The sequence below is a fragment of the Lithobates pipiens genome, unplaced genomic scaffold (assembly GCF_037356315.1).
Source record: "Lithobates pipiens isolate NorthernLeopardFrog02 unplaced genomic scaffold, aLitPip1_a1.2 Scaffold_16, whole genome shotgun sequence".
Lineage (NCBI taxonomy): Eukaryota > Metazoa > Chordata > Amphibia > Anura > Ranidae > Lithobates > Lithobates pipiens.
Window position 1 is genome coordinate 278,293,172 of NW_027507748.1, and position 13,210 is coordinate 278,306,381.

Consider the following 13,210-nt stretch of genomic DNA (forward strand, 5'->3'; position numbering starts at 1 on the left):
GATTTTATTTTATTTTTTTACCACAAATATGTAGAAGAATATATATTGGCCTAAATTGATGAAGAAATTTGTTTTTTAACCACTTCAGCCCTGGACCAATTAACAGCCTAAGGACCAGAGGTCTTTTTACAATTTCGCACTGCACTGCTTTAACTGGTAATTGCGTGGTCATGCAATGTTGTACCCAAACGAAATTTGCGTCCTTTTCTTCCCACAAATAGAGCTTTCTTTTGATGGTATTTGATTGCCTCTGCGATTTTTATTTTTTGCGATATAAATGGAAAAAGACCGAAAATTTTGAGAAAAAATTATATTTTCTAATTTTTGTTATAAGAAAAATCGAATAAACTCAATTTTAGTCATACATTTAGGGCAAAATTTATTCAGCCACATGTCTTTAGTAAAAAAAAATGTCAATAAGCGTATATTTATTGGTTTGCGCAAAAGTTATAGCGTCTACAAACTAGAGTACATTTTCTGGAATTTACACAGCTTTTAATTTACGACTGCCTATCTCATTTCTTGAGGTGCTAAAATGGCAGGGCAGTACAACCCCCCCCCCCAAATGACCCCATTTTGGAAAGTAGACATCCCAAGGAAGTTGTGGAGAGGCATGTTGAGCCCATTGAATTTTTTTTTTTTTGTCCCAAGTGATTGAATAATGACACAAAAAAAAAAAAAAAAGTTTACAAAAAGTTGTCACTAAATGATATATTGCTCACACATGCCATAGTTATATGTGGAATTGCACCCCAAAATATATTCTGCTGCTTCTCCTGAGTACGAGGATACCACATATGTGGGACTTTTTGGGAGTCTAGCTGCGTACGGCACCCCGAAAATCAATCACTGCCTTCAGGGTTTCTAAGGGTGCAAATTTTTGATTTCACTCCTCACTACCTATCACAGTTTCGAAGGCCATAAAATGCCAAAATAGCACAAAACCCCCCCAAATGACCCCATTTTGGAAAGTAGACACCCCAAGCTATTTACTGAGAGGCATGTTGACTCCATGAAATATTTTATATTTTGCCACATGTTGCAGGAATTTTACAATTTTTTTTTTGCACAAAGTTGTCACTAAATGATATATTGCTCACACATGCTATGGGCATAAGTGAAATTACACCCCAAAATAAATTCTGCTGCTTCTCCCGAGTACGGGGATACCACATGTGGGGGACTTTTTGGGAGCCTAGCCACGTACGGGACCCCGAAAACCAAACACTGCCTTCCGGATTTAAATATAAAATGCTACCAAAAAAAACTGTTAGGGATCGCAGGGATCAGGCCTGACTCTGCGATCGCTGCAGTTATGTGTTTAGTGTTTTGTAAGTGACAGTGATCGATTGATACTGCACTTAGGTGGGCTGGGCAGAGGGGCAAAACGCAGGTGCCAGAAGGTATCTGGGCTGATCCCGCTAACAATGCGTTTTTTTGGAACCCTAAACTGCTGGGGATGCTAGTATAGATCTGATCAGATCAGATATTGATCTGTTCAGATTCTATACCACTACGGGAGGTTTATACTTTGCGTGTGGGTGTTAGCGGTACTGGCACTATCCTAGCGCTGCCTGGGGCGACGCAGACCCTGACCCTAAAACCTAGTTGATATCCCCCGCCGAGTGATCAGGGGGTTAAACCTTTATTGGGTAATAAATGGTGGGTGCCCTGATGCTATAAAAAGCAAACTAACCAGAGTCACCCGTAACACTTATACAGTGATCACTGGTGAAAGGGTTAACTAGGGGCAATCAGGGGGTTCAAATTTTTATTAGGTAGTATATAGGGGTCCCTGGCGCTATATAAAAACCTGACAGGGAACCTAAATAACTAACTGGCTAACCAGCGTCACCAGTGACACTTATACTGTGATCGCTGGTTAAAGGGTTAACTAGGGGCAATCAGGGGGTTAAAACCATTATTGGGTAGTATATGGGGGTACCTAGTGCTATAAAAAACCTGGCGGTGAACCTAAAAAAATAACTAGCTACCTAGCAACACTAGTGACACTAATGCAGCGATCAGAAAAATGATCGCTTAGTGACACTGGCAAAAGGGGGTGAAAGGGTTAACTAGGGGCAATCAGGGGGTTAAAACCATTATTAGGTAGTATATCGGGGTACCTAGCGCTATAAAAACCTGGCGGTGAACCTAAAAAAAAAACTAGCTACCTAGCGACACTAGCGACACTAATGCAGCGATCAGAAAAATGATCGCTTAGTGACACTGGCAAAAGGGGGTGAAAGGGTTAACTAGGGGCAATCAGGGGGTTAAAACCATTATTGGGTAGTATATCGGGGTACCTAGCGCTATAAAAAACCTGGCGGTGAACCTAAAAAAATAACTAGCTACCTAGCAACCTTTATTGGGGGGTGATAGGGGCTACCCTGGACCTAACACTAACTGCCCTGGCAGTTTTTACTTTTACAACTGACACTGAATGCAGTGATCAGTAAATAAATGATCACTGCAATCAGTGACACTGTGACTGGGGGGGGGGGATCGGGGGGCAATCGGGGGGGGGGGGGGGTTTGTGTGCACACTTACTTTCTGTCTTCTCCTCGTAGTCCGGTCAAAAAGACCGCCCGAGGAGAATGACATCACTTCCTCCTTCCTGTGTATACAATACACAGTGGGAGGAAGCTTCTCATTGGCCAGGAGCGATCGATAGGGGATGGCCAGAAACCAACGGCCATTCCCTCATCACGGATCGCTCCTGCAGCGAACCGGACCGCCGTATCCAGCGGGAGGGGGTCCGATCAGACCCCCCACCCGCTGGAAGGCAGGCACGTACATGTACGTGCTTGTGCCTGCTGGTGCCATTGTAATGACGTACATTGGCAATACGGCGGTCCTTAAGTGGTTAAAAACATTTTTGGGGATATTTATTATAGTAAAAAATTAAGAATATTGTTTTTTTTTCAAAATTGTTGCTCTTTTTAGTTTGGGTACAGAGACGCACGACCGCACAATTACCAGTTAAAGTGATGCAGTGCCAAATTGTAAAAAGTGCTCTGGTCAGGAAGGATGTAAAATCTTCTGTGGCTGAAGTGGATAATATGTGTGCATTAACCACTTCAGCCCCGGACCATTTTGCTGGCTTAAGACCAGACCACTTTTTGCGATTCGGCACTGCGTCGCTTTAACTGACAATTGCGCGGTCGTGCGACGTGGCTCCCAAACAAAATTGACGTCCTTTTTTTCCCACAAATAGAGCTTTCTTTTGGTGGTATTTGATCACCTCTGCAGTTTTTATTTTTTGTGCTATAAACAAAAATAGAGCGACAATTTTGAAAAAAACGCATCATTTTTTACTTTTTGTTATAATAAATATCCCCCAAAAATATATAAAAAAACATTTTTTTCCCTCAGTTTAGGCCGATACGTATTCTTATTGTGAAAAAATCACAATAAGCGATTATTGATTGGTTTGCGCAAAAGTTATAGCGTTTACAAAATAGGGGATAGTTTTATGGCATTTTTATTAATCATTTTTTTTACTAGTAATGGCGGCGATCAGCGATTTTTATTGTGACTGCGACATTATGGCGGACACATTGGACATTTTTGACACATTTTTGGGACCATTGTCATTTATACAGCAATCACTGCTATACAAATGCAGTGATTCCTGTGTAAATGACACTGGCAGTGAAGGGGTTAACAAGTGGGTGGCAGTGTAGGGGTTAAGTGTTCCTAGGGGCGGGTTACTAACTGTTGGGGGCTGGGCTTTCTTTTAGTGAACACTGATCTCTGCTCCAATTACATGGAGCAGAGATCAGCGTCACTTGTTGCTAGGCAGAACTGGGAGATGCTGTTTACCATGGCATCCCCTAGTTCAGCCGCCCCATGAAACGATCGCGGATGTGCCTGCGGCAATCGAGTCCGCGGGACCCGTGACCGGACTCACGGGGGTCCCGACCACCACGCAAACGCGCCGCCGCTTGCGATTGCAGGGCGGCAAATTTAAAGGGACATACAGGTACGCCCATTTGCCTGCCCGTGCCATTCTGCCGATGTACATCGGGGTGCGCCGGTCGGGAAATGGGTAAATTAATCTTTACAAGCCCCCTGATGTGAGCTGGTCCTAACTGTTGAAAGCCTATGTTTCTCATGAACTCGTATTTGATGTCATGTATTGTCATTTTATTTACACCTGAAAAATATTTTTGCTGTACTTATAGCACCTCACAATTATCACCAGTCAGGAGCTACATATATTTTAATTATTTTAAGTAATAATCTATATAATAATATTTGTAGATTGATTCTATATGTACTGTATATATTTTTACTTTTGCTCTTTACATTTTAGGAAAAAAGAAGAGCAGAACGAGCAGAACAGTTAAGGATTCGAACAGAGAGAGAGAAAGAAAGGCAGGCCAGAGTAGCTGTAAGTATGCCAAAAATAGCTGAGTTGATCATTTCACTGTTGAACCATAGAGTTTACTTAAAGAGGAACTGCAGTCTGCTCACATAATTTGTAATAAAAACATCTTTGCCATTCTGAAGCTTCCCTCCAACCACTTTGCATATTATTTTATTTATACTGTCATTCTGTACTTACCAAATATGCTGCAGAAATCTCCCTCCACTGAGTCTGGCTGAAACCATTTTAACTGTGGGCAGCTGAAGCTTCTGCTTGTTCACTTCCTAGATTTACACAGACAAATAGAGGCTCACCTCCAGCTCTGCCGTTCTCATTGGCCCTCTTATAACTCACCCTCCCCCCCCCTTTCCTGGCAAACTCTCACGAGAGTGAGAGCTATGCATGATGTCATAAGACTAAGCTTTTTATCAGACAAGAAACAGGACGTGGGCTGTATAAGGTATTTACTGGCAGAAAATAAACGTTTAACTATCCAAAGTTAAAACAACAAGGGCAGAGGCTATAATAGATGGAAAGATGAAAAAATTACTATAGTTCCGTTTTAAAGTGTATATAAACCCTCACATGTACCCAGTGATTGAACAGCCTCAGATGATACATAGAGATGAAACAAATCTCCCTACATACATTTTACATGTATATCTGCTGTCTTCAGCTTGCTATATTCTTTAGAAACTAAACATTGTGTTAGAATTTTTACTTCCTCTTTGAGCAGTGGGAGGGTATTATTGGCTTACACTGTATGACAGCTGATTGGAGGAAAGACACACCCCCCCACTCCACAAAGGCAGAGGAACGAAGATACTTGCAGAGCTGTGCTGTGAATAGATCAGCTCTCTGCTAATCTATTTATAGCAACCTCTCCAACACAATTTTTCAGCTGCTTTTATGTCCCATGTTGGAGAACTTGTGATATTCTATCATGCTGATAACAGAGGAATGAAGCAGCGTAAAGATACAGGACTCAGGGCTTTGGAGAGAGATAAGTAAACACTACAGATTTACAGTGCTGTGAAAAAGGATTTGCCCCTTCCTGATTTTTTATTTTTTTGCATATTTCCAACATTTAAATTATTCAGATCATCAAACAAATTTTAATATTACACAAAGATAACCCAGGTAAATCCAAGATGCAGTTTTTAAACTATTATTTAATTTATTAAAGGAAAAAATTTAACACAATTTTTTGGAAAGCCGAGTTAAATTTCACTTGCCACACCCAGGCCTCATTACTGCCAGACCTGTTGAATCAAGAAATCACATAAATAGAGCTGTCTGACAAAGTGAAGCATGCTAACAGATCACAAAATGCCACACATGCCACAATGTAAAAAAAAAAAAAAAATCAAGAACAGATTAGAAACATAGTGTACATATATCGGTCTAGGAAGGCTTTCAAATACATTTCTAAGGCTTTGGAACTCCAGTGAATCAGGGGAAGAGCCAATATCTACAAATAGAGATAACTTGGAACAGTGGTGAATCTTCCCAGGAGTGGTCAGCCTACAAAAATTACTCCAAGAGCATGACGATGACTCATCCAGGAGGTCATAAAAGAACCCAGTACAACATCTAAAGAACTGCAGGCCTCACTTGCCCCAGGTAAGATCAGTGTTCATGATTCATCAATAGGAAAGAGACTGGGCAAAAATTGCATCCATGGGAGAATTCCAAAGCCACTGCTAAACAAAAAGAACACAAAGTCTCATCTCACATTTACCAAAAAACATGTTGATTATCCCCAAGACTTTTAGGCAAATATTCTGTGGACTTATGAGACAAAAATTTCACTTCTTGGAAGGCGTGCGTCACATTAAATCTGGCATAAAACAAATACAGCATTTCATAGCAAGAGCATCAAACCAACAGTCAAATATGGCGGTACCGTGATGATCTGGGGCAGCTTTGCAGCTTCAGGACCTGGACGGCTTACCATAATTGATGGAACCATGAATTCTGAGCTCTACCAGAAAATCCTAAAGGAGAATGTCCAGCCATCAGTTTGCCTACTCAAGCTCAAGTGCACTTGGGTTATGCAGTAGGACAATGATCCGAAACACAACAGCAAGTCCACCTCCAAATGGTTCGAACAAAGCAAAATTTAGGTTTTGGAGTGGCCTAGTCAAAGCCAAGACTTAAATCCAATTGAGATGTTCTATCGTGACCTTACACAGGTCGTTCATGCTGGAAAACCCTCCAATGGGGCTGAATTAAAACAATATTGCAAAGAAGGGTGGGCCAAAACTACCCCACAGCAATGTGAAAGACTCATTGCCAGTTATCGCAAATGCTTGATTGCAGTTGTTGTCGCCAAGGGTGGCACAACCAGTTAGGAAACCATAATTTAAAAACTGAATTTTGTATTTGCTCGGGTTATCTTTGTGTAATAAAAATTGTTTGATGATCTGAGTCATTTAAGTGGAACAAATATGCAACAAAATTAAAAATCAGAAAGGGGGCAAATACATTTTCACAGCATTGTATCTGCCCAGGTCAAATTTTATGACTCAGGTTTACATCCACTTTAACGGTTTTAAGGAAGGTGGAGGTGCTGTTCATTCTACCCAATAAAATTACCACTCCTAGGAGGCTAGTGTATTGAGATTGACTAAAAAAAGCAATATTGCATTGCCAAACTTCAATTACCGTATTTATCGGCATATAACACGCGCCGGTGTACAACACGCACCCCAAGTTTAGGAGAGAAGTTTAAGAAAAAAACTTTTAGGAGGGAAGTTTAAGGAAAAAAACTTACATTTTAAATGCCCATCAATACAGCCTTGCACACTGTCCACCTGCAGCCTTGCACACTGTCCACCTGCAGCCTTACCCAGTGTCCATCTGCAACCTTCCCTAATGTCCATCTGCAGCCTTCCCCAATGTCTATCTGCAGCTTTCCAGTGTCCATCTGCAGCCTTCCCCAAAATTGCAGCATGTTTTGGTTTTAAATTTACGCCCCTGCCGCAGAGATCTTCGGCTCCTCTCATTGCCGACACAGACCGAGCAGAGCCGAGTGTACTCGGCTACAAGGCTCCGCTCGCAGTAATGCCCCTGTCCCGCCCCTTGGCCCTGCTCCTATTATGGACACAACACCGGTCCAATGGCGAGATGTAAAAGCTAGGAGGCAGGACTGGGCGTGACTGCGAACGGAGCTGAGTACACAGTACACTCAGCTCGGCTCGGTCAATGTCGACGGCGCTCCACATCAGTGTGTAACACGTGCCCACGATTTTCCCCTGATTTTAAGGGGAAAAAGTGCATGTTATACGCCAATAAATACGGTACATTTTGCTCAATTTAACCATTGAAGGCAGCATTTATATTAAGAGAAATTGACACCAGGGATGATTTTTTGTCGCCTCTACCATGGTAAAGAGGTGAATCCTGCAGATTGGAGATTTGCTGTCTTAGCAGGATAATTGTTAGTTGTTACTGTAGCGCTACCCCCAAAGGGGCTGCTGGTAACATCTGTTTTTTCCCCCTAAAAGTACAGATAAAGAAAGGTTCCTCAAAGTGTGGGATTTTGAACAGACCATAAACAGAAATGTCAATATCATAAAAATACAACATTTATTGAAACAGTGGATACAATGTAATAGAAAACAGGTGAATAATCAATAAAAAAGTACAGAGGCTGCCCATCACCTGTTCCAATAACACAGTCTTGGGCATTGATGGCGAACCTTGGCACCCCAGATGTTTTGGAACTAGTTTTCCCAAGATGCTCATGCACTCTGCAGTGTAATCGAGCATCATGGGAGATGTAGTTCCAGAACATCTGGGGTGCCAAGATTCTCCATCACTGGTCTAGGGGATATCTTTTTAAAGTGGAGCTCCACCCAACAGGGGAAGCTCTGCTTGTTTGCATCCTTCCCACCTCCACTGCCACATTTGGCACTTTTTTTGGGGGGCAGGGGGATGGGTACCTAGTGTTGATAGCTTTCCACTCCCTCTTCCAGCTCTGATCGTCACAGCGAACAGAGCCAGAAGTTCGGCCCCCCCCTCCTTACCCTGCAGGACCATTCACAAGGCACAGCGTGACTCGCACACGTGCAGTAGGAAATAGGCTGTGAAGCCACAATGCTTTCGCTTCCTGTTTCCCTTACTAGAGATGACGGGGCCTGCACCCAAAGCCGACTAAAGAATCAGCTTTGGTGAGGACATATCGGGATGCCTGGACAGGTAAGTGTCCTTACATTAAAAATCAGTAGCTACAGTATTTGTAGCTGCTGACTTAGATTTTTTTTCTGAAGGAGCCTGGAGCTCCTCTTTAGGGATGGCCGAACGGTTCGCCCGGCGGTCGCTTCGCGGCGAATTTAGGCTGTTCGCCGTGCGCCCGATCGGCGGACTATTGCCGTCGTTTGCCCGGCGGACTTCCGTGTTTACTGTGTAAAAGAACTTTGACCTATGATGACACATCCATCATGGGGTACAGGACAGCCAATTGAGACATTACAGCACATGGACACTTGGACATTCCCCCTAACTTATAAATAGACCCGATTCGGCTGCCATTTTACATTCTTTCTTCTGTCACTATAGGGAGAGGTTGGTGTGTGGAGCAGGGAGAGACTGCACTGACCCAAATCGCTAGCTATTTGGTCCACAAAAGTTCTTTTCAGGACTGGTATAGGTTTTAGGTGTAGTTCAGGATATAGGTTTGAGGCACTGCTGTGCTACTGATCGCTAGCTATTTGGTCCACAAAAGTTCTTTTCAGGACTGGCATAGGTGTTAGGTGTAGTTCAGGATATAGGTTTGAGGCACTGCTGTGCTACTGATTGTTGCAGCAGCCTGTCTTTTGTCAGTGTAGAGAGAGGGACAGGACGCTGTGTGCTGCAGGGACAGTCAGTTTAATCATTAGCTGTTACTATTAGGTCCACAAAAGTGCTATTCAAGTTATTGTTCCAGCAGCCTGTGTTTTGTCAGTTTAAATAGGGACAGGCAGGAAGCTGTGTGTGAGGCAGTGAGGGACAGTCAGTTTAATCAGTAGCTGTTACTATTAGGTCCACAAAGGTTCTTTTCAGGACTGGTATCGTAATAGGCTTGTACACGTATAATATTCTTTCTTCCAAATATAGAAAGAATATTATACTTGACTGCTGCCCTTCTGCTGCAGTAGTCCTTTATCAGTATAGGGACAGAGGTAAATCATTCACAACCTACTTGTTCCACAAAGGTCCTTATAAGGACTGGTAAGGTATAGGGTACTACAGTACATAGGGTTGAGTGAGGTACAGTCTGCTATTCCTTAAGGACTGGTATAGGTCCACAATATATAGGGTTGAGGTGCACTACTGTTGACTGCTGCCCTTCTGCTGCAGTAGTCCTTTATCAGTATAAAGACTGAGGTACAGTCTGCTAATCATTCACAACCTACTTGTTCCACAAAGGTCCTTATAAGGACTGGTAAGGTATAGGGTACTACAGTACATAGGGTTGAGTGAGGTACAGTCTGCCATTCTATAAGGACTGGTATCGGTCCACAATACATAGGTTTGAGGTGCACTACTGCTGATCGCTGCCCTATACTGCAGCAGTCCTTCATCGGTATAGGGACTGACGTACAGTCTGCTAATCACTCACACACAACCTACTTGGTCCACAAAGGTCCTTATAAGGACTGGTAAGGTATAGGGTACTACAGTACATAGGGTTGAGTGAGGGCATCTTGTTACTTTGCTTCTATGCACAACTACTGGTAGTCAATGCAATTTCCAGAACACTGCACAATAACAGCATAATTTTAGGGTCTTTAATCACAAGTCCCCAGGACAGCTGCCACCTTCTAGCTTCCTGATAAAGCATGATAAATATTCAGGCTGGTTATTTGAACCTCCCACCCTAAGGTCTGAAAGCCTGTGAAACTGAATGGACCAAGACAAACAATCATTGGTCTTTTGATTACAGAAGGAGCCAAAAACTAAATTTACCTTTAAACTAAAGATGCTAGGAGGGTGATACAGTAAATCATCATAATGCACTGTCAGTGAATTGGAAGATTTTGTAGGGAAACCATAATGAAAGCTGACAAACCGCCTAGGGAAAGATAAGGCGAGGCTTACCTTTTGTTTCAGGGTTGGTATTTGGGTTTTTATTTAATTTAGGTCTATATTGGTTTTTATTTTATGTTGATTGAACCTTTTTTAGGTTAAACAGGGGTGGTATTTTGAGATTTTATTTTAAGTTAATGTGGCACCCCTCAGCACCCCTCTGCATAAAAACAGAGTGCACAAGCCACCTCACATTGAAATACTTAAATTCCCCACAGCCCCTTATCCCCAAAGATAAAATAAAAGTTAGGCATGCACCAGTTAGGCCTACTATTCCTAATTAAAACTGTTCTGCTGCTTTCCAGTTTTTCACTAGTGTATTATCTGTTGTCTCCTAATTCCTGCAGTCAAACATCTACCTCACCTCTTTGTCTCTAAAATATTTTGGTCTATTTTCCTGATTGCACTGTTACTGACTAATTTTACACTGCTGTATCCTCTGCAGTATCTTAATTTTTGTAGTAAAGTCCCAACCTGTGCAATCTGTCTGCAGTAAATTCAGACCTAGCTGTGCTTTTAAAATTGTCCTGCTGCTAACCAACCATCCTTTTTTTTCTGATTCTGGCTTAAAGGAAACTCTTGTCGCCTCCTTATAAAATATAAACTAGTGCAGCGCTAAAAAAATAAAAATAACACTAAAAATATATTGGGATAATATCTGATACATCAAAGACATATAAACAGTCCCAGTTCATATAGTATGAGAGTCAAGGATGACGTAAAAGATGACACCAACAGGTAAGAACGATCTCCTCAGTAGTGAACAGGGTGCTTGGAAAATGTTGAAATTAATGTGCATCCTTATTAGTGCTTTCACCACCATTAATATAATAGCCGCTCACCTCATGCTGTGGACCTCTGAATTAACCAGTAGGTCATTCAGGCATTCCCCACAAGGGTAATCACAAGGTGAAAATTTGCCTCTAAACAGTCCAAGGATCAAAATCCAGCCTCATTAGTGCAGCAGCAGGATGACACTCTCATACAGAGTTGATGGGAATGTAGTAGTCATGTAAAATCAATAAGACATATATAGCTCTCTCTGTTTAACTAAAAGCATCTTTTTATTTAAGGTAAAAAATGTTACTCAAAAACACAGCACTGTATCCCCAGTGCTAGAATGCATAACGTGCGTCAAAACGTCTCATTAAGACTAGGAAGGTGGCAGCAATGACGTCACGGACTCCTCTAGCATGCGTATCATCCCTGTGAGCGGGACTTCCTCAGTGAATTCTTTCGCTGAGGAAGTCCCGCCCACAGGGGCACCAAAAGAGATCATTCTTACATGTTGGTATCATCTTTTACGTCATCCTTGGCTCTCATACTGTATGAACTGGGACTGTTTCTATGTCTTTGATGTATCAGACATTACCCCAATATATGTTTAGTGTTTTGTTTTTGTTTTAGTTTTTTTTAGCGCTGCACTACTTTCTATTGTATGTGTTTATTCAAGGATTGCTATATATTGGCCTTGAGTGTACAGCTGTTAACAATAGGATTGTTATTGTGGTTTTGCACTGACTGAACCCATCTGTTTACCTTGTGGCCCACCTGCCTGATTGTAAAGCTTAAGCTAGAGCCCATTAACTTAGGAATAAATTCCTTGCAGGACTAGTCCACAAGGCTATTTACAGTATAACATGGGGTCTATTTATAAAAAAAAAATGCATAGTTATTCAGTCACCACATCTGCATGTAAATTTGTTTGGTGGGAATTGGGCAAAAAGAATTGTTCTTTGGCTATTTGACATGCTAACTATCTATGAAATGTAAACTTTGTTTTTAAAGTTTTTTTTGTTAAAATACTACCTGAAAAAAAAATAGCACTTGGATGAAAAAATGATAATATGGAATCTCAACTTTCTCAAATTCCCAAATTTCTCAAAAAAGATTCTAAAATTTCAACTTTTTTTGTATAGAGTGAGGAAGACCTGTCAGTTTTTTTTCCCCCGTCCTTTACACATTGTTACAGTGGTAAGATTTACACTTACTTTTTGCCTCTGTAAAACCAGAAAAGGATATACATTATAGAGAATGGCTATTGCTGGGAAATGATGACTCAGACAGCAGTAAAAAAAAACTTTCAAAGGATCTAACCTTTCCCGAATTTAATGAAAAGTGAGGAATGAAAAAATTAAGGAAAACATTTAATAGCTCATATGATACTTCATTTGGAAACTAATATTGATTTTGACAGACCAAGCTTATTGATATAACCCTATTAAAGATATCATTTAAAAAAATGTTAACAATAAAATTTTTCAGGAAGAACGTGCTCGGAAGGAAGAAGAGGAAAATCGGAAAAGAGCAGAAGATGATGTCAAGAAAAAGAAAGCGTTTTCCAATATGCTCCACTTTGGAGGCTACATGCAAAAAGTATTTAAATATACATTTTCTATGATTAGGGGCAGCTTTATATTTTTGCCCATAATGGGCTTGTTTTATTAAAGGAAATGTACCAGAGCATGAACGAGGTGCAATAATATGTATATGTTTTAATCAGCAGTTTGCATGATACTTTACATCACAGCCACACCCCCCCCGATATCACAATCCTGTTCTTACATCAGTTTCTCCAGTCCTCCCTGCATATCACAATACCCCCTTTACATCATAGTTCCCCACTTCACATCACAGTTTCCCCTTCACAGTGGTGTTCTCAGCCCCCCTATGTATCACCCCACCTCCACCCTCTTGACAGTAATGTGCTGAGCCCCCCTTCACAGCAGTATCCTCAACCCCCTTTCACATTAACACCCCCCCCCC

General features: G+C 41.5%; 1 protein-coding gene across 1 annotated transcript in view; it reads left to right on the top strand.

Annotated features, from left to right (window-relative positions):
- Positions 1 to 13,210, top strand: part of TNNT2 (troponin T2, cardiac type) — a 47,153-nt gene that overhangs the window by 15,318 nt on the left and 18,625 nt on the right. The window contains exons 4-5 of the mRNA XM_077484451.1: positions 4,319 to 4,396; positions 12,710 to 12,820. Of these exons, the coding sequence (XP_077340577.1) occupies positions 4,319 to 4,396; positions 12,710 to 12,820 (189 nt within the window). The remainder of the gene's footprint in view (positions 1 to 4,318; positions 4,397 to 12,709; positions 12,821 to 13,210) is intronic.